Source organism: Drosophila kikkawai, chromosome 3R (genome assembly GCF_030179895.1).
Source record: "Drosophila kikkawai strain 14028-0561.14 chromosome 3R, DkikHiC1v2, whole genome shotgun sequence".
Lineage (NCBI taxonomy): Eukaryota > Metazoa > Arthropoda > Insecta > Diptera > Drosophilidae > Drosophila > Drosophila kikkawai.
Window position 1 is genome coordinate 29451576 of NC_091731.1, and position 22726 is coordinate 29474301.

At 39.6% G+C, this 22726-nt stretch overlaps 1 protein-coding gene across 7 annotated transcripts in view; it reads left to right on the top strand.

Moving 5' to 3' along the window:
* Nucleotides 1-22726, top strand: part of Ubx (Ultrabithorax) — an 89991-nt gene that overhangs the window by 31275 nt on the left and 35990 nt on the right. For 3 of the 7 annotated variants that reach the window (XM_041776653.2, XM_041776657.2, XM_041776663.2), the window contains one exon: nucleotides 1997-2047. The exons of 1 other annotated variant lie outside the window; for it this stretch is intronic. In XM_041776653.2, the coding sequence (XP_041632587.1) occupies nucleotides 1997-2047 (51 nt within the window). Of the gene's footprint in view, nucleotides 1-1996; nucleotides 2048-11561; nucleotides 11682-22726 lie in introns of those variants that run through there. 3 more of the 7 variants (XM_041776670.2, XM_070286516.1, XM_070286517.1) reach the window with 3 other exon arrangements.

A 22726-nucleotide genomic window follows, 5' to 3' on the forward strand; every position in this document is an offset into this window, starting at 1 on the left:
AATTCAGCGGAATGCGAATGTGAAAATTGTGCTTCTGCATTTCCACTGCACACTGCACATGCCGAGGATTTTCATTATAAAATATTGCAGAGCAGAGCGGGCGGGCAGGCGCAGGCGACTGTCGCAAAAGAGTTTGCAATTTATTTTAAAATAAAAGTATCTAAAAGCATGACAAATAGTGTGAGATATGTTTTTGCGCACTGCAGCAGCCGGTCGGTCCCCTCCGCACTCCCCACACACCCAATCCAGAGACATATGATGGGGCGCCGCTGATTTATTTGCATACAAAAGCGCAGCAGACACACACACACACACACACAGAGCAAAAACAACGAAATTCCCTCGGCCTGATTCCTCCCTTTTTGTTCGCTTTTTTTACTCATTTTTTATTTCTTTTTATTTTTTTGCGTTACGCCCATTTTTGACGCCAACGGAGAAGCGTCGATTGAGTTGGCTGCAGTTGCCAAAGTGGGCAGGGGTGTGGCAAAAGGGGGGCTTTGAGGGGTTTGAGGCGACTGTGGGATGACAAAGCAGTTCATGAAAAGTCCATTCAAAAAGCAAAAATCAAAAGGAGAGCTAACTAAAATGAAGGTAGAGTGTAATTTGACAGGGAACACGTTTTAAATATTAGTTTTTTTTTGCCTTGAAAATAGGTATTTGAGTAGAGAAATATTTATTGTAAAATATTATGCCATTATTCAACAGGATTAATATGTCCTTTTAAATATATAGTAAGTTTTAAAAACATTTATATGACTTAAAGTCTTGATTAATTATATGAAAATAATCAGAAATCACCTCAAATTATACCTTCTGTTAGAAAATCATTATTTTAAGGAAACCAAGCTGCAAAATATATTATCCAATCTGCCTAGAATTTTCCTTTTTTCAAGAACCCAACCCCTCTCCCCCTCGTTGTTTGTCTGCCCGCTCAATTCATCATTTGGCAACATTTTGCTGAGCACCAAGTTGCATTTAGTTGTTATTTATGCAAATTTTACATGCTTCAACTTTTCGCCAAGTGCGTCGTGTCGTTTTCGATTATTTAAAACTTTGTACGGAATTTACTAGATTGCGAGGCGGAGCGGAGAAGGAAGTCTCCTTTTTAATGCGCACACCTGACGCGCTGCTCGAATATCCTCCGCTGGGAGCTACCGAACTCCTTGGTCCTTAGGATTAGGGTCTGCCCTCCGTGCATAATTTTGTGCGCTGCTGTTGAGGCAAATAAATTCTTGAGACGGCTAAAGTTATTAGATTAGCATTAGAGAGCGCTTGGGAGTGGGAGGAGGACAAACGTCCCGGGGCCGAGCTTAGAATTATGATTTACCTGGGGTTATTTACATGCGCATAAGCGAAATACCTCCAGCAGCCTCAAATTGAGCAAATTTATGAAAAACTTAACTCAATGCTTAGCGAGTCATGTGGCTTTTATAGTTACCCAAACAGGCGCGGCAATTTAAACATTTTTATTTTTTATATATTTACAACAAAAAGTGGAAGTTTTCAGCATCAAGGAGCAGGATAAGTTGCCTCCAAACATAAATAAATACTGTTCCTAAAATTATTATATTAAATTTGTGTGTTTTTTTGTTTTATAAAAAGGCAATTTTAATTTTGAAAAGAATATTGTTTTGATTATTTAATGCAAAATAATATAAATTATGTTTTTGACTTCTTTATTATTTCTGAATATTATTTCTCAACCTTTTAAATGTATATGTAAACTTGATTATTTTATTTATATATTATTTATAATTACCATCTAACTTATTATATATTTAATCTACTTTTTTTATTATATAATTTACTAAACGTAAAAGAAATGTATTGCATTTTCAAATTAAATAAACTTTTAGTATTATTTTATAGGTTTTATTTTTGCTTTGCTTAATTCCTTAGTTCTTGTTTTTTTGCTTTATTTTTTTACTAACATGTGAGGCACCTTTGCAGCCATTGACCTTCATCATTAAATACCTTTTCTCTCTATTTCTTTCAGGTAAGAGATACTCAGAATCTCTTGCGGGCTCACTTCTACCAGACTGGCTAGGTAAGTCAACGTTTTGTTATATTTTTTGTATACCCTTAGCTTATAGTTTTACCCATGATTTATTTTTTGAATTTTCGTGAGAAATTCTATTTTGAATTTTGTCATTTTTTTATTCAATTTTCAATATGTGTTGCAAAGCCATTTTTTCATTTGTGGAAACTCTCTATTTTTTGATTTTGAGAATGCCAACTGCCCCAAAAATCCCAGACATATTTTTCGAAAGCCACAAAAACACACACAAACTGAAAAAAACGAACCCAAACCAGTCCAAAACTCTCCAAAAACTCCAACTCCAAAAAATCGAGCTTCTTTGATTTTTGCGTTGATTTTTTGCGTTCGATTGTTGTTGCTGTTGAATGATGTTGCAACATCATGACATCATCATCATCACCTTGATCAATCATCCCCCGTTTGTCTTCATTTCGTGTCAGTCAAAAGGAAGCGTATCCTGCCAGAGTTCGAGAGGTAAAGCATAAAGAAATTTTCAAATTCCAATAAATCTTTGTAAGTTCTGTGTTGTGTGCCTACTATATGTACTTCCAACTATACTCCCTAGCCTCTACTGTACATACATACATACATACAAACATATCTAAGTCTGTCATAGTTCAGCATGTGCATGCATCCCCAATAGGTGTGTTGTTGGCCAAATAAATTAAGCCACTCTCTGTACATATAATATGGGAAATTATCAGCTCGTAAAATTTGCCCAAAATAATTGCCAATTATTCAGTTTGTCAACTCGATCATACGAACAACCAAAACATATGCAGAGAGAGAAAATATTAAGGCAAATATTTTGATTGAAGGTAGTTAGAATTTAGAGGTAATCTTAAGAAGGGATTTAATTGAACTACTGTACTATACATATTATAAATTAAAGTGTTTTTAAGCATAAAAACTATATTTAAACAATCCAAACATAAAAAATATTAAAAACATAGTTTCACATTTTATTTAATGTTATACCATTTTCTTTTTTAAGCTTCAAGTTGGGACTGAAGCATTTGAAATATTAACGAAAGAGATTAGATGCAACTTCAACCCAAAATATTTTCATCAATCAGTTTTTTCCCAGTGCATGTAACAACCAAAAACACACACAGTGACACACATTTTCCTTTGGTTTTTCGGTGAGCAATTAAAAGCCACCCACCGCCCATCGAGTAGTAGGAAAAGTATCACTTGGCACGCAAAGAAAATCAGCGAGAAAATTGGTGATGGCTGGCTGCGAATTTTACAAAGCGTATCATTTTGTTAGCAGTTTTTCAGCAGGTTGCACTTGACAAGAATCGCCCCGGAGCACGCCAATAGCCACTGTGGCACTGTGGTGCAACAACTGCTACAGTGGTAACTCCCCCGCACAGCCAATTAAACACACATTTAATTTACTTCGTTTAGGCCCTCGAATCGCTGTTAATTCCTGTTTTTAGTTATGTTAACCAAACACTCGACAGACAACGGACATTTAAGAGCCACTATATATCCTACATACATATGTGTACATGTGCAAGCTTTGCGATTTTCTATATATATATATATATATATGTTTATGGGCAATTTATACAATCGCATAAATTACCAGGGCAAACATAAACAAAACTTCCTTCCACCGAGAGAGAGTGCCATTTGCCAATCGTAATCAATTCCTGTCCATAAAAAAGGCACAGGGTCTGGAGAGTCCTGTCGCCGACAGTGACAACAACAAGTACGGTTCCAAGTCGGTAGCCGTATCCGTATCCGTATCCGTAGCCGCCCTCGAAGCCAACCAAACCCAACCGAACGACAGCCCATTCCAACGCATAAATATTTATCTGAAATGTTAAAATCTTCAACTGCAGAAAACGTAAAATCCATTAGAAAATTAATAAAGTCTATGGCGGCGAATGTTTTCCTACGAATGCGGTTTTCCACTCTCGCTCTCCCACCACTTTCCCATTTCCTTCTGCCCGCCCCCTTGCCTGTTTTCAGGCTCATTTTTTGTCATATAGAGAAAATTTGTGGCTGTTTTTTGAGGGGCAAAAATGTATATTATGCCGACGCTAATAGAATAAAATCCAATCGATTACAATAATGTTCCTTTGTCTGGATAATGTTTCTGGCTGCGGGAGAAGTTCTTGGATCTGTTGTTGTCAGCCTTTTAAGGATATAATCCATTAAAACAGTTGAACGCAGATGTCATAGAGGGGATATGGATGTTTTCGTTTATGAAATAAGTGGATATCTGTTGTTAATTGAAATTTATTTATGTAAGAGCAATTCCGCAATGGGTTTATCATTTACAATTCTAAGAAAGATCTGAGAATGGAATGTATTTAGTTATAAACACTCCTTGAAACCTATATCTGATCTCCAAAACATGCAAAACCCGATTAAAATCAGATTCTCACCTTTGTACAAAAAATATTCACAGCCTTTCGATCAATTATTTTGTAGATTTTTATAAAAGATACATTTTAATTTCCAATAACTAAGCAAATATCCGAGATATGAGCGCGAGATATGTAAATCTTCCCTCATGTGTCTGCCGCTTTGATCGTTTTGTTGGCCAGATGTTTGCACACACTTTGGAGTTAGCTTCATTATCATTTCGGGCGGGGTCTATTTATAAAGCGGGAGGGGGGAAGAACATGAACATGAATGGAGCAAATGTCTCGACGAGATCGACGCCTTGGCGTCGGCTTTCTTTACCCCGCTAGCCAGCCCCTAGCATGGCACGCAATTCGAAATAATAACATAATAATGTGCAATAAAGTATCTTAATTTGTTGAATTGTTGATAAACTTTGGCGCCACTTTGCGGATAAACATGAAACAAAGCAATTGGTAAATGTTACTCATACCCCCAATGAACTGTTCCATTTGTTCCGTACACGTAATTCCGAATTGGCCAAGACGAAGATATTGGGCAGGTTAGAAAATACTTAAGAAATTGTTGTTGCACTTTGCACTGCAAACGACAAATCTGAAAAGTTTTCACCTGCATTTCCGGTATTTCGATCTTTGTTTCAACTTTGTCCAATGGAAAATACACTGGTAAACATGGATTAACTTGCTGATTGTGAAACTAGTTTTAATTTGAAATTATTTAAATGGTTTATTTAAAGGTTCTAATAAATATGATGGTAAAACTACAAGGTTGTGCCTCAAAATTGGCTTAAAACTTTGCTGAAATGTAATTTAATTTTAATCTTCTTAAATCCGTAAAATCATCTAAAATGTAAGACTTGCCGGGCAGTGTTATGCGTCCGCTTGACTTCTGACATCGGCAGGTAAACACTCACTCACACAGGTAGGGAGACATTCCGACGACTGCAACAAGTTGAATTATCTGCAAGTGCCCCCCACACACTCGCTCACATGTACTTGAATGCACTTCCTACACTATCTCTGGTCGTTGGCCGTGTCCTCTTAATTGCCCCTGCGAGAGAGACTTGGCAAATTAGTTAATTGGCGGCCAGTTTACTTTGAACTGGCTGCTCCACGACCTCAATGCTGGCCACTGGTCGACAATGTATCTCGCAGATGCAAAGATACATGCCTGGCAAAGGTATCGCTTTAAGTATTCCCTGGTTTAAGATATCTTTCCATTATTAAATGCGTAATTCAAGATTAATATTAGAGTATTTCAGAAATACATTTTGCTATTAATTTATTTGTTTATTTATTTCTTATTCCTATATGAGTCACTCTGAAGAAACTCTTTAAGCTCCACTCGCGGGCCAAGATCGAATCTCTTTGGGTCAAATACGAAGCTTTTGTTCCTTTTATTTCTGTCTTGAATCGACCTTTGAAAATGCCGCATTCTACCCATAATAATAGCACTTAATATACTTGTTTATATAGGTATTGATATAGGTGTATATGTATACCTTTTCGTACTCCGGTTATTTCTATATTCTTTGCTTTGTTTCTTCTTGTGTCTTTTATTCGTTAGTAATTACTGGTTATTATTAAATAAGCTTTTTAAAGTTCAAAATACTCTAAGAAACCCGAAAAAACAACTACAAAAGTATTTTTAGACATTTATTTTGGAGATAACCCATACAGCATTTAAAAAATAATATTTTAAAAAAGGTCTTGTAGATTAAAACGAACAAATACATTTCCATAGAGCATTCCAGACTCCACCGACACCCACTTATGCTGATTAAATATTAATATTTTAGGTATTCATTGTCATTGGCTTTCAGATTAATGATTAATAGTCGTCGAATTTGAATAACAATTTCTGGCATTAGCAACGGAATTGATATTTGTATGCCGACCGTCTGCCACTCGATTCGCACGCAATTAAAACACTCGCCCGTCAGGTGAACACCAACAACATCTACGGAAAGAGCAAACAATGCCAGTGGCTTTTATCGATTTTTTGGTGGCCATTAGATTTCGCACAGTTACCCATATTTTCCGCCATTTGGGAAACTCCCCCGTTAAATGGGGGAAACTGTGAAAGGCCATCCTCCCCGAGCCTGAGGCAATGTGGCAGATATTTTTCTTGTTCTTTTGCCAGCTCAGCAGATGAATGCGTATAATTTTCGGTGTGATTTATGCCCGTTGACCCCGCTTTGGGCCACCTTAGTGGCACACATGGCCAATACCGCCCCCCCTCAGATTTGTTATGGCTGCCAGCGAGGGAAGTACTGTACTGATGCTGGTGCTCCTGGATTCTGGATTCTGGATACTGGATTCTAGCTCCTGGCTCCTGGCTTTATCGCTGCGAATGCTAAACGCAGGCCATCCATTTCGGGTTCGGATCTAGGGGCGGGCTTTATTACATTAGGCGTTCGTAAAGTAAAAATTGTGCCACTTTCTCAAAAACACGCACAGCACAATAAGTGGGTGTGTATGCCGCTGCCAGTGCCACTGCCTTTATCCTTCGTCCTTTTTACCTGCTGCGGCAAAGTGCCGAAAAAAAAGGGCAGCCGGAAAATGGGGAATATCGGGGCGGGTAAATGTACCCAAATGTGCTTGGCTCTACGCTTTTGTTGAGCCCCACTGCTCTTTTGCTTACATAATCAGTCATGTTATCCTTGTTTCGCCTTAGCCCACACACAAACACATTAGGATACACAACAATGCGACAGAGACATAGAACAAAAATTATTTATTTATGTCGCCGGCCTCGGGCAGATATCTTTTTTATATTTCCATTGCGTGCGGCTTCCGGGGGTTGGTTTCGGGTTTTTAAAAATCGGTCAACCAATATGCAGATACTGCGTAGGAATGCGGATTTGATAAGCAGGTCTTTAACCTTTAAAGGGAATCCTTAAATGATTTTTAGAAAATCCGAATTTTTAGGTTTTTGAACATCCCTTCTGGGAGTGGCATGTGTGGGGGATAACTCCCCCATTAATATGTTTTTAAGGGATGGGAACCATTATTAGGATTTTCTTTTTTTAATGTTTAAGAGACGTCTTCGCATACTTTAGGAAATATTTTCCCTATTAAAACAATATGAACTAAATCCTTAAAAAAATATTACAAAAAATATATATTATTTAAAAATATATAATATCCCATTTTATATCATTCTAAATGCTCTATTTCCGGTGATTTTCGGCAGTTTTTCCTTTAACTCTCACGCATCTCTGCCGTGTGCTCTCTCGCATTTCCATTTCCACAGCTTTTCCCCTGCGTTTTCGGTGAATTCCTTGTGCCATTGATAAATGGCATTCTGCTCGGAGTTTGTTGATTTTATTGCTCTCCAGGCTTCTCGGGGGTTTTTGGCCTGCTCCCCGTTTTCTGGCTCTCGCGCTTTTGGCCGTTTGTCCTTTTCGCATTCGCCGTCGGCGGAATTTCTGTTTGTTTCCACTTGCCTTGCGCCGGCTTTCTCCTCGAGTTCCTTTTTTTCTGCTTGCTCAACGGAATCTGGGCTATTTATTCACCCAATTTCTATTTTTCTCTTTCTTTTTTTTTTTGCTTTTGCCACATTTATCATTGTGCCTTCAGCTGCACACTAACACACACACACGGCCACAATCACGCACAGTGGGTTCCACCCACCAACAAAGTACACTTGCAGAAATCCCGGGGTTAATACCCGGCAACCTTCTTTCGGGCTCTTGACATTTCCTAAAAAAGTCGCGGGACTATAATCAAGCATAGTTTATTAATCATAATTGCCATTATTGTTTTTTGTGTCATAGCCAAATAGGTGAAACCCCCAAGAGACCGAGGTGCGGCCGATATTCATTTTCTAGTATTCCAACAGCGAGATCTTGAAGAGGAGGAGATCTTTGGTGGGAACTTACAAATTCCCTAACACACCCTAAACCATCGACATTTATTTTTAGAGAGTCTTTCATATAAATGAATTTATTAATTAAAAATATTTAACAAATACAAAATATATTTCAATTAGAATGAAAAGTATATATTTTTCTAAATTGCCTTGTGGTAAAAGTAAAATATAATTTTCAAAAACTAGCCTTCGTTCTTAGATCTTTTTCAAATAGATTAATATACCTAAAACTTTGAATGTATTTTATAAATAAATGTTCGCTGTATCATATACAATGTATAATTTAGACAACGTCAAACACAAAATTCCTTTGTCTTGTTTAATATTCCCAATTCGAGAAACAAAAAATATTTCTTAGAAAATGACAATTAACTATACAAAATATTTGTTTATAAACATTTTGATAAGTTATAGCCAACGATCTGTGACAGTTCCTAAATCTTTATAAACTATATAAACTCATTGCGAATGCTTCGTGTGTTTCCACCTCACCGAACTCATAAATAAACTCCCAGCGTCGGCGGATTTGTGCGATTTTTGTGTTGATATTTTTCTTTTGCTTTTGTCATACGCATGTTTAACCCCACACTTTCCCCTTAACCCGCTTAGCCCCCTCTTGGGCCACCACGTTTCGAAGCGCTGATGATGACGCTGTCGTGCGTGTTGGAAACCCAAAAAACAAAAATAGCGTCGAAGGCTTGGCCGTCGGACACACACTTACAAACATACTAATACAATTTTTGGGTTTCTTTTCTGGATGAAGAAAAAAGGGGGAAACCAAGGGGAGATATCGGTTAACCCATTAACTGCCAGTGGTCGAAAATAAAGCATAGATGTTGGTTATTTAGAAAAGGAAAATTATAGTAATTTAGGTAATAAAATCAGCATAATAATTAGGTTAGTAATGTATTAATAAAAGAGTTTTAAATGTAATGTATAGTAAAATAGTTTAAGGTTAAGCATGGTCATTATTTAAAGTAATATTTCCGATTTGATTTGCATGAAATTTTTAAAATATTTCAAAAAATATAAGTAATTTAAGTAAATTCCTATTTTACATAGTAACAATTTTAGACGAATTTTGTTCAGTGCATTTCATAGGCACTTAAAGGGTTAATCCTGGCTCTCCAGTCGTCTAGCAGTGCCATCTGTCGGACATCGGCGGCACTAAGAAAGGGCAAAAGGCAACCGAAAAAAAAGGTGTTTGAGCGACAGAGCTTTTGGGCTGAAAGGCAAGCTTACGGGATCGCTGTTTTAACACTAAGCTACAAGATTGCAGTCCAATTTTGATGCAACATCCCCTCGAAGGCGAATTAAAATGCATTGCATGCACTCACGCGTGGGTGGAAAAACACTCGTTTTGATGAGGTGTCGACTGTGATTTAAACAACAACTGGCAGTCAAAAACTGAATTTCAATTGCCGATTATATAATTGAGTATCCCCTTCATTCCAACGCCGTCGCCCCTCTTTGGGGATGCATAGCCTATTCCCAGTGGAATGACCCATATACGAATTTGAATTCCAAAACTCAGCCGATAATGATGGAGTGTGAGTGTGGCGAGCGAGAGTGCTTTATGGCGGTCGTAAAAGCACTCAAGTTGCTGCCAGCCGCCGCCGCTCTCTGCATTTATCTCTTTCGCTCCTGGTTCTTGAGTCGTTTTCACCGCGAAACGGCGCACATAAATAAATCGATGAGAACTCGAGCCGCTTCGCGTCGTATACTTAATATTATTGCTTTGTTTGGTGCTTTTATTTGTTTATTAAAGCGCGTTTATGGTGGCATTAGTTTCAAAAGTTAATAAAGCACTTTTTTGGGGCTCTCGCCTAATTTACCGCAATAAATTCGGCCGCTGAGTAATTCCTCTAGTTTTCATTGTTATTTTTGCGGAACATGCGCAAAAACCAAAAGGAAGAAGACGAAGAAGAAGAAGCAGCCGCGTCGCGTGTGTGTAAAATTAAACTTATTTATTGTATTTAAAAGGCAGGAGTTTAAACTTTGAAAACATGTGAGAAGCGAGAACGAAAAGCAAAACAATTCGCACATAAATTGCTCAACATGAGACGTGCCTAATACTTTTTATCGCTGTTTCCAAAACAAAGCAAATGATTAATGAGTTATTGGCACACTGATAAAAATTCCACGGGCACTGAGGTGAATTTAATTTGCACATTTTTATGTTAAAAACAAAATCGAAACCAGTTTATTTAATTTCGACCGCTAATTTAGCTGTAAAGTGCCGCCGAACAATATTTAAAAACATTTATTAAGCCCTGCGCGCGCGATAGAGAGAGCGAGCAGCAGACAATTTCCCCTCCACACACACACACATGTGAAGCACCTACTCAACGGCTGCTATAGCAGCCTGATTTATTTCCCATAAGTCAAAGCAGGCGAGCACATAAACGCGCCGCGCCAGAGCGAGAGCGAACGAGGCGAGCGAGAGAGAACGGGGCTGGGCAGTTCAGTTATTTGTCTTGCGGCACCGCCATTATTCATTCGGGTCTCTCGCTCGCGCTCTCGGGTTCATTCATTCTGCACTGCATGGCCGCTCTCTTCGAGTGTAGTTGTGTGCGCTCTCGCTCTCTCACTGTGATTTTAATGGCCGCTCTGAAGTGTTTATCGTTGGCACACAATATTCGCAAAGTGGCATTTCTTATGGCAGTCCCTCTCTCGCTCTCGCTCTTCCTAATGTCGCCCGCCCCCTTTTTGGCTCGCTCTCTCTGGCTGGCACTCTTTCTCTCCCCGGTCGGTTTCCCAGTGTTTTCCTGTTGCACTTGGCGTTTTCTTTTCTTTTGCCGCTTTGGCATTTCTTCTTGGCAGCAGCTGAAAAACCGCGCCATTCGCTTCCTCTTTCCACTCCCGTTTCTTGGCAAAAAGAGTTGTTTTAAAAATTGTTTACGACCGCATTGCTGACGCTGTTCATTTTCCCCTTGGAAAAACTCAAACTCACTTCCATCTTTCTGTCCTCTGCTTCTTCGTCCAGCTTCTTCTCCTCGCTGTGCCTGATTAATAGTTTTATTTATTTTTAGCGCTCATCTTCCAAGTCCAAAGTCGTTTTTGTCGTCGCCAACTTAAATTTATGAGTCTTTATTAAAACGCCGTATTTCTCTTGTTCCCCTTATTTATTTTATCTCTGCTTTACCCTCTCTCTCTTTTTATCGCTTGTTTTTATTTTATCAGTTAAACCAAATTTTGTTTTTATCAAATTTCTGTCACATTTCGCTGATTTATTGGTCTTCTTAATTTATTGTTCGATGTTTTTTCAAAGACCTTAATGAAGTGGAGGAAAACTATAAATAAAAATACTATTCACGGGTCTGCCAGAAGTGTTAATTGGTTCTGGAGGGAAATATTTATGGATTCGAGGCGCAATCGATGGACTTGCGGCGAGCAAATTATAAAGTGATCAGTTTTTATGGTCTCATCATCATAATAAAATTGGTAGATATTCTAAATGTTGTAAATCTTAAAAAAAAAAGCTTAAAAATTAAAACATAAAATTAAAATTTGCAAATTTTTTGATATTTAGTCTTCTTCGATGCTTGGAACCACTTCTTTATCTTCCAAATGTAGCTGTTGACAAACTTTGGGCTCCCCAAAAAAATCTACAAAAAAATAAAAGAAACAGAAAAGACACGACCACGACTGCCGCAGCTGACCCCGCCTGACCCCCTTTTTGGGGCCCCAAACATGTGAGAACCCCATCTGAAGCTCCGGCTCCATCTTCAGCCCCAACTCCAGCTGGGCATCCGATCGTGTGGAGCCGTGTCCTCGAAGAGATCATGACAAGATTTTCGTGCCCGGGCAGGAGGATGAGAAATGTGGCGCGGGACACGATATTTCTCGGCGGATTTCGTCGGGAAATCGTTGTAAATTCTCAGGCGGCACGAATTCGAACTCAACCGAATCCCAAAATCCCGAAATAACAATCGTTAGAGTTATCCTTGACTTATGCATTGTCTTTCGGTTTTGGTACTTTGGTTTTTTCTCAGCCAGGGAACCGTTTTTTAACGTTCAACGTCTGAGCAACATATGAGAAGCATTAAAAAATATTTTAAGAGTGTCTCTAGCGATCATTAACTTTTTAACGCCGTCAAGGACGGATCTGTATAGTGTATACTGAATTCTCCTTAGCCTTGAATCGGCGGGAAATGTGTGCAATTTTTTTACGAGGCCATAAAAAGTGCAATGTTAAGTGTCGGCCTCGTAAACAAAACGCGCGTCTTACAGCGGAAACAGCGCTGCTAATTTGTCCTTCCGCTGAAAATTCAGGATGCAGGATGCTGCGAGGCAGGAGACAGGCCAACGGACGCGGCCAGGACACACGCTGTCCCACGACCTTTGGCCTCCCGTTCTCTGCCATTTAGGTAGATGGACCAGTGCATTTGGCAGTTTTTTATGAGCCCACCGGCAGTTGGCAGCCATGAAGAAAAGGAACAACAAAAAATATATAACAAGAAAAGTCAAAAAGTAGATAGCAGCAGGTAAATGCGGCAAACTGAATTCACAGAAACAGGCCTTCCTTCATCCGATGAGTTGAGAGAAGTCACGGGGGAGGTTCATTCCTTAAAGTCAGCGGAACTCCTTAGAGGTCTCTTCTGAAAAATTAGAGAATTATGGTAAATAATTATTATTAAAAGTACTCTTTAAAATTGACTGAAATTAGTGTATAAACCAACCATTTCCCCAATACTTTTAGAGCTTCTTAAACCCCCAGAAAAGTAAAAATAAAAATAAAACCAGAACAAGATCTGGCGACCGAAGAACGAACAACTTGAGGCTTAGCGCAAAAAAAAAAATAGCAAATTAACTAAGGCGCAATTCGAGTGGAACTCTTATCAGATTTCTAATTAATTTAATTCTGCCTCGTCCGCCCAACGACTGACTCCCTGAAACCTGAGTCGACAAAAATGTGTCCCCCGGCTCCTCCTCCTCAGGTGAAGGGGAAAATCGAGGGAAAGTCGGAGGAAAACCCGGGATGAGGGACAACGAACGGCTGACTTCCTGACTCTTGTCAAAGTTTGCTGATTAAATCAGTCATAGAAAACCGAGGGAGAGCGACACACGGCGACAAATGAAAAGCTCGAAAAGCCTTTAGACCAAATCAAATATTTGCCTTGGCCAGGACGGCAGACCGGCCATTTAACCGTTAGTTTTGTGGCAGTATTATGCAAAAAAAAAAAGAAACAACAAAAAAAGTAGAAAAAAAAGAGGGAAAGGGGACCACCAAAGGGGAAAGAGCCAGGCCAAAACCAAACACGAAACAGTTAAGAGGGACGTACAAGGAAAAAGCCATCGTCATCGGCAATTCAAACATATGCACGCCTCGGCCCGCAGTCGACGGCGCTGCCGGCTGCTTAGTTAGCCTCATTTAGAAAACGTTTGTTATGCAATGCCAACATTTGTATTCGAAAATGTTTTTTATTCAGTTGTTGACTTTTTTTCCGTTCGCTGGCGCGGCCTAAATGGTCGACTGGGGTCTTTTGGGCCTGAGAACAACGTCGGAGGAGATGGCCAAAACGATGGCGACATGGCTTTGTGCCGACTTCAGCTGTTTTTTCCTCGCTTTCTTGGTTTCTTGGTCTTTTCCCGACTCCCTCCTTCACCTTCTCCCCTTTTCCCAACCCGCGCTCGAGTTTGAATTTTAAATGCAATCATTTCCTTTGCCGCAGTTGGCGGTAACCCGTGGAGTAAGGACTTCGTGATTTTCGCCATGATTGTTTAAAATGTTAAGCGGGCCAACACTAACGAACTGCCGCCCAATAAAGACCCATGCAAATTCGCTCAGTGTACGATACGGCTCGGAACGGTGATTTCAATCGTTGCACGCCCGCAGAATTTCCACCAAAAAATTCGAAAACAAAAGTTTCATTTGATTTATGCGTCAAGCGATTTATAAAGATGTCGACTGTAAGTCGTTTTTTTTTTTTTTGGCTCCTCTGATACATCTCCATATACTTAGGAATACAAGTATATATGTATAGGTATTTTTTGAGGTTTCACGTTCTCGGGAGTCTACCTGGAACATACCTCCATCAGCTAAGTAAGATAAAAATTTCAAGTTTTTCTTACGTTTGTGTTTTTTTTTTTCTGTTTCGTGTCCGCCGGTTGCTGTCAACCCAATTCAAATTGTGTACAAAATCGTGAGTCGCATAATTAAAATTTATTTCTTATAATCATGGCAGGAATCCGGCAATTGAGTTGTCCGCTTAATGTGTGAGTATCGATTTGATTAAGCGAGAAATTACAAAAGATTTGAAGTAGTAGCAATTATAAGGCAGTAAAAATGTAATTTTATAATTGTATATATTTATTTAGCTGATATTTAGTAAGCTAAAGTAAAAGTACCTTGTTTTAGCAACAAAGTAAGCTTGCAAACACTTTACAATGTATGTTTTATTATTGCTCTCCAAATAATACCCCTCGAAACCTCTTACTTTCTGTAATGAGTAAATACCTAGTTTAAATTAATTATTGTTTATTCAAACCAAACTGAGTTTGATTAGCACTTGGCGCACAACAACTGCTGCTAGTCATAACAAATCAGTGTAATGATCGATCCGAAGGCAATCGGAGCAGTTTTAGAGCCTATTTATAGACAACCTATCGATCAGCAGCCAGCACAAAAATCATGGCGCCAGTTGGCTGGCTGGAAAATCGGGGGAATCATGGAGGGAAAAGCGGCCAATCTGTCGGAGCCACTCGGAGTCGAAGTCGAAGTCAAGTGGTCAGGGCCGCTGCCATTTTCGGTGGCAATGCGAAAAACTTTACAATGGCAATTAAAAGTAATTACCAAAGCCATTAACGCAGCAGCAGCAGCAGCACCAACTGCAGAGATACCAAAAACGGAAAAAGCCGGCTAAAAAAAACTAAAGAAAAGAGCCGTGTACGTAATTTATTTGTCATCAATCGGCTGGCAATAAGTCAGACAATCACAAAAATGCTGTCAACATTAAGACATGTGAATACGAATACGAATACATTTTTTCTTCCTTTTTTTCTGCTTTTTTAAACAACGTTACGTTGCTGCAGTTGCTGCTGCTGCTGCTGAGACGATGGCGACAACGTCGTCGGCATTTCAAGATTTATGGGCGTGTAACCTGTTTCTTTAATTGCACATTTGCAGCCCGAGAGACAACAGGAGAAAAAAAAAACAAAAACGAAAAAAACGTGAAAAATGAATTAAATAAAACTGCATACAAAAGGCAAACGAAACGATTTGAAAATGAACTGAAAACGGTAGCAAAAACACTCTGAAGCCAACAAACAAAAGCAGCAGCAAGTCACAAAAAGCACTGATTTAATTCGCCTTTTTTAACGTCCGTTCCTGTGATGTTGAGGTTGATGTTGATGTCGATGTTGCTGCCGTGCATTTTGATGTTGCTGCCGTGTGTCTCACTCCATACATTGATGTTGTCGCTTGGCTGCACTGCATCAAATCCGGGGACCGGAGGCTGCAGCGCCAATGCAAAGAGAAAAAGGTCGCCATTCGTCAAGCGTCTCTCCGATTCGTCGCCATTTTTGGCCCACAAGCTTTTCCTTTTTCTGCCACATGGCGGCTGCAGCTGCAACATCGTTAGCGAATCTCCAAATACGTGAAGGCAATCCATCATTAAATTCAATTACACTCGGCTGTTTAGGTAATTTCGACTTGAAAATGTAGCTAGCAAAGTATATTTTTAATTAAATAGAGCTTAGATGAGGCAGTAACATTTTTAAAAATTATATTTGTATTCAAACTGGTAAATAATAAATTGTGTTTACTAAAGTTCTTTATTAGAGAATCCAATAAAAAACCTATTTCAGCTAATTTTATAATTCATAAAAATAAAAAAGCATGCCTTTTCCTTGGTAAAAAGCACAAGGAAAACTCAATGAAAACTTGCCGACGAACAACATCCCAATAACAGTTTCGAGTTTCATGTTTTTGTCGAATTAAAATTTGCTACAAGGCACGTCTCACGCCAAAGTTTTGGTGCTGCCGCTGATCCTGGGCACACACACACACACAGGGACCAGAACCAGAACCAGGACAAGGACCCTACCCTACCCCTGAAATCCTGCAATCCTGCACTCCTTTTGCCGGCTTGCTTAGTTATTCATGTACATTTGTATCCTGCGCATAAAATTGCGGCTGCGGCTGCTGTGCGGAAAGGCAGCAGACAAATAGTAATGAAAACTCAGCTCTCTTGGCTCCTGCCAGGACACTATTTCTTGTGCTCGTATCTCCCCATTGTTGCAAACGGCAGCGGCAGCATTTCGACATAATGTAAACTAATTAAAATTCAAAAGCCATAAACAGATTTTGCCAATAAAACTTTGCTGGCTAAATATTTTTTGCTCACACACACACACACACTAGAGAGAGGGGGTACAGGAAGGGTTCAAAACAAAGGAAACTTCAGAGTGAACAGGATTTTTGGCTTCAACTTGGCTGTGCTTGCTTTTCGCATTTTCTTAACTTGCCTTTGCCGCCTTGAGGCAGAAATCTCGGGTTAAAGGCAGCCTTAAAGTTTTAGCTTTGTGTTTTCTTGTAGCTGCGGAGATGTATAGATACGACTGCAGATAGATGTATATATCCCAACTATATATATAGAGAGATATATAGATATGTGTGCTGTGTGCAGCTCGGAGTCGAGTGCAGGAAGTGAAACGTAGGAAGTGTGGCCAACAACATTTTATACTCGAGCGCATAATATTCATATGCAGGCCATAAAAAACTTTGTCAGCTCAACGAGAGATCTTCTTCCGACGTACCGACATCCCGACATCCCCCTCTAGGATTTCACCGCCCCCCTAGAGAGACGTGGGACAGTGGGCTTTAAGTTGCAGGAAACTTTTTGTATTGAAGAAAGGCTTTAAGGGAATTGATGAAGAAATTATATTATTATTTAAGAGATCTTGAAGTATAAATTTATTAGGGGAATATTAAAAACCAGCGCGTTTGGATTTTATTATAGCAAATATTTAATATATTATAACCATTAATTGTATTATTATTCTTTCTATAAATAATAGAACAACTTAATCTGAGTTCTTAACATTAAAAAATATTTTCCCTATATAGTAAACGAATATTTTTCACTCTTTTAAATCTTCTTAGAAAACTCACCTGATTTGAATAATTTTTTACCAATAATTTCCCATAGTGGGTCCCATGATGCAACGCTCTCTATTGTTGGAGGGGGGCAAAGCAGACATTTGTGCAATATACGAGACTCAAGTCGAGTTGAGAGCCAAGCCGCCCCCTCAACCCCCTTGAAAGAAAAAAAAAAAACTTCCCCCCTCTTCTCAGCCCGATTGTTTGTGTTGGCTGCTGAACAATTGAAGTTCGCCGGCGCAAATATAAAAAGTGAGCAAGAGCCAGAGATATATGGTACTATATGCGGAGAAAGCGAGAGAGAGCCAGTCTCAGCTGATGGTTGTTGTGGTTCCTCTTGTTGTTGCTGGTGGTGGCAGTGGTGGCGGTGGTGCAACGCCTCCATTTGCAAAACTGTGGGCAAAAGTTGGGAAAACGGGAGCGGCAGGAGCTTAACTTAACTTTGCTTTTACTGCGATAAAATGAAAATTGCACACGCGCCATAAATAAGGATTCTCACAAGGATAATTTATAAAACTTTGCTCACAAGCGTTTTACTTATGAGAAGCGAGCGACGCCAGACAACGTACTCTCCACACCTTAAAAAACCAGAGGGGTGGCAATAAAAGGGGTTTTCCTGGCACTGCAAAAAGGGATATATGTTGGAAAATTGGAATACAAGGTTAATAGATCCTTTTATTAGGAGAGCCTATTTTTTTAACAAATTTGAGAGTCTATTTAAAAGTAAAAATATTTTGAAAGGGATCCTCTTCAAAAATATATATAGTTAGTACCCTTAAATCTTTTTCAAATAATTTTTACATTTATTATTATGGTATATCCTTTCTCATAAGTGATTTTCCAAGTGTCATTCCATTTTTTACTGTGTTCTCCGGACATATTCCCACCAAAGTTGGTAAATTGCCCAGGAGCTCGCACTGTGACGTATGCACAAGTACCTGACCCCCTGACCTCCCGCCGCAACCGTGTTGACCCTGGATCCTGCCACCTTGCCACCTCTCCAAATGGCCAAAATAGCCGAAATGGCCGAAACGCCGGATTCCGAATCTGTCGGCCTGGGACACATACTCGCCGGCATTGTAATCGATGTGCGAAATAAACAAAAGCGGACATAATTATCGAGTTATCGCGCGGCGCCTTGCTGCGGGTGGTGTTGTGCCTAACGCCCTTCCGGGGATTCCCCCCGTTTTCGGTCCTTATAAAGGACTCCCCTTTCTGTCGGAGCAGTGCGAAATGAATGGAACTAAGCCCGCACCGAAAATGTTCGTTACGTTGCGACGGCCAACGCATCGATATTTATGATGTCATGGATTTTATTGTTGCCTGCTGCAAAATATTCATATGCACACACAGTGCTGGCCGAGTGTCCTTTCTGGCCGGGGTCCTCGACACATACTCTCCTCGCCTCCTTCCCGAGCTCGACCCCACACGGAAACAGTAAAATGACCATCAGCAGTACAGGATGTAAATTTTGCAGTAAAACGAGACAACGCACAAGGATATGAATGGGTCAGCAGCGATGGGGGATTGGGTGCGGGTGCGGGTATGGGTTATTGACGTCGGCGATAAGGCGGAAAACAGAGGCTGAGGGAGAAAGAGAGATGCTGCGATAGCCTGGCCAGGATATTCAGAGTCAAATTTGAGCAGGTCGTGGCCTCCCGCCCAGTGGCCACCCCCTCTAGGTCAGAGGGCAATAAAATGTTGCCGATATTATTTTGCTCGTGCCGCCGTTTCAGTGCTGGCACAAAGGATGTTTTTATTTAATTAATATAAAAATATATAAAGGTTTAAATTTCATATTTTGTTTACTCCTATTTTATATATATTTTACAACATAATTAAGAGTATTTATTGAGATTATATTTTTTCTAAAAGATGAAGCATTTCTGTGGGTTAAAAAAGACCCCATCACTATGTCGTCCTATTTTTTTCGCTTTTGCTTCCCCTTTCGCTTTGGGCCCTTCCTTTGTTTGCCCAGTTAGTATTGCCTATTGCCAAGTTTGATGGGGTGCCCAGCATCAGTTAAGCGCCCAGCAGCAGCATCGGAAGTTGCACATATGCCTGGAACCCGGTCTCGGCCGGTCCGGTCTGTCCAGTTCGGTTCGGTCCAATGATGCGGGCTCTCCGGTGTCGGATTGGCGATGTATCTCTCTTGTTATTGTTGCCGCTGCACTTGAGTTATGCGCATAGATTGAAAATCGGTGATAACCGAAAAAAAATCGCACGAAATGCAGCAGCAGCAACAACAACAACAGCAACCGGCAAACAAACACGCGCTTCGCAATTGTTTGTTGTTGTTTGTTGTTGGGGGGCGTGGCACCACGAAGTTTCCAACGCGTGATGCAACACGCCATTATAAAGTTATTAAAAGGGTACAGGCAACAAAATTGGCAAAACCAAAAAAGAGATACCAAAAACAGGTAAGAGGACAGAAAAGCATGTGGTGGGGGCCTTGGGGAGGTGGGTTCCTCCCTCCCCAAAAGTTGTGCGAATATTTCTCAGATAATGGGACAGGTGCATTAATGGGGAGTGTGGCAAACTTAATTAGCCAAAGAGAGTGCTAAAAAATGAGTTATATTAAATCAAAATAATTATAGGGGAAATGAAATTTGAACTACAAAATATTATATATAAATTTGTTTAATGTTATATTTTCATAATGTTTAATTTAATATATAGTGTTTTCACTATCCTGGTTCGTTCCCCATGAATAACCCAGCCATCTATGTATGTATATTTTATCACAAAAATATTTTTCCTACCGTCTGCTGACAATCAACTGGAAAAACAAACAAAAAATAAATAAAATATCAAAGAAGAGACAGAGAGTGGAGTGTAGTTGCAACAATGCAGAAATTGTTTATGAGATTAAGCTCATAAACTGCGAAAATGCATTTTAATTGAAGTGCAGCTTTGGGACTTAATAATATTTCGATTTTTGCCTTTTTTCCGAGCTCTGTACATGGGATTTTGTGCTGTCTGATAGTAAATTTCCCAATATCGGAGCACAAAAAAGGAGTTTGTATAAAATGAAGCGAGCGGCCCTGGACAATGGCGTTGATTGTTTGAACTCTCTACCCGACGCTTCGATGGATGTTTTTCCCATCATATATATGTATATTTTTTCACCCTTTTTTTGTTGACAATAAATTGTCAATAAGCGTAAATTGTGAATATTTATGTTGCAGGCAGAAATAAATTAGTTTTTACCAACAAATAGAGTAATAAGATTAATTAACAGCGCTGATGCTGAGAGATGGCTTAGATTAGGCTCGACTAATTTGCATTTCCCCCAAAGCGGATGCGGATGTGCCACTCAAGATGCAGCGGAAGTGACGGCGCTAATTGTCCTTCGTCCTTGGCTGAGAAGTTTGGGGAGTGCCTCATAAATACGACATGTTTTGCATGAATTCGAAATGAAATGTTGTCTGAAACAAGGCATTTAATTTGTATGGAATCCATCAGCGATCCTTTGTCTTGCTTAGCTCTAGAGTACCAAAGGAAAAAAAAATGGTAGGAAAATAGGGGAAAAAGCCAGACAACAAGGGGAATGTGCATACCCAACCCCACTTTCTTGCCATTTTCATGGCTTTGTTCAAAATTACCATCAAGTTGACAGTTCTATGGCGCGTTGACAGTTCACACAAGCACACAGTTGGCCATATGTAAATGTCGCCAACTCTCTCGTTGGCTCATTCTTGTGGAAAATGTTTTTCTGCAAACCGCAAAACGGAAGGAAGGAACTACTGGGCAAACGAAACGAAATGAAGAATGTGCCGGGCAAAAAAAACGTCCCAGAGAAAGGGTAGAAAATACTTGAAAATGCAAATAAATGTAAGGTTTTTGCCAGTTTTTTTTTTCGTTTTTTGTTTTTATTTTTTCCTTTAGACCTTCCACGTCACGAATTCGTCACCCGTCCACGTGAAGTGGACGTCGTCCCCCATCTAGTTTATTTCCAGTCTGCCACTATTTTTGTCGTTGGCATTTAAAGTGTCACATTTATATGGGATTTTTATTCGGTCCTAGCCACGCAAATGTGTGAATTTCCGTCGCGCCTGGGTTGGAATTTTAAAATGTGTCCCCCCCTTTGACTCATCATCCGTTTTATCCCGCGGATAAAAGTCACTCAGGTGTTAAAATACAACGGCACTCATCGTCAGTTGGGGAATAAAAACGGAAAGAGCGGTGACATGTGATGTTTTCCGGTTTGAAATTTAAATGTGCTTTTGAGTTCTAGTTCAAATAATTAATTAATTTTGTATTACTAAAAATGTATATAAGAATATTTAAAACCCAAGGAATACCGGAAGAAATAATCCTATTTCAAGAAAACAAACTGTAAAATTAAAGGAAAATAACCAAAAACAACTTGGAGCCTCTAGGGATTTTAAGAAATATATTTCATAGACTCCAAAGACAGATTGCTACTTGAAAATGGGAAACTGATAAACCTCTTGGGACTGGGGAAATGCCATGTCTTATCGCTGGAGATAATTGTCAGGCCATAAGAGTCATTCGAACTCCAATTACAATTCGCTTTTCATAAAAAAAAAATATATATATATAGAAGAAAAATGGAAACATCCTTGATCCTTGTCTTTGGGAAACATGGCAGCCGCACACAAATGTCGCTATTTTTGGTCGATTTCAATGTTCAAGTACTTCCCACCACTTTACCGCTTTCTCCGCCTTTCTCCGCCTCCTCTCGCTCTCCCTTATCGCTCTCTCTTTCTCTTTCACCAGGGAACTGCAACTGAATGTCTCACTAACTAGCGCATATGCGCACATTTCCCTCACATTTCCCTTTATGGACTAAGTACCCTTGAGCCGGCTACAACATGTTCCAATCATAAATCATAATTCAATATGGAGTACTGCCTCCGACCCCAGATATATGTATATATCTGTATATGTGTAGAGGGAGGCTGAACATGCATTACAGCAATTCAAATGAAATATGCATTAAAATTGCCCACCAATTGGTAAAATAAAACCCGATCGCTTCTAGGGTTACGCCGAAAAACGAACGGAAACTCGAACAGTTGTGAAGGATATATATTTTTTCAGGGAATTTCATTCATTTTTCTTTTTTTGGATACTGAAGGGGGTCAAGTGCTAATTGCCTTAAATCACAGGAGGATTTAGAATGTCTGGCCAGTTCATGTCTCTGTGGTCAGTTTTAAATGTGAGGCAAATCCTTGGACATCTTTGGCAATGTCCGAGGTTAACAACTAAACATCGGCAAACTAAAAACCCCAAAGTCCACATAAATTGCCATTGTGATCCCGGTTTTGGCAGGCGAGTGGAGCCAAAAGATTGTCCAGACATTTCAG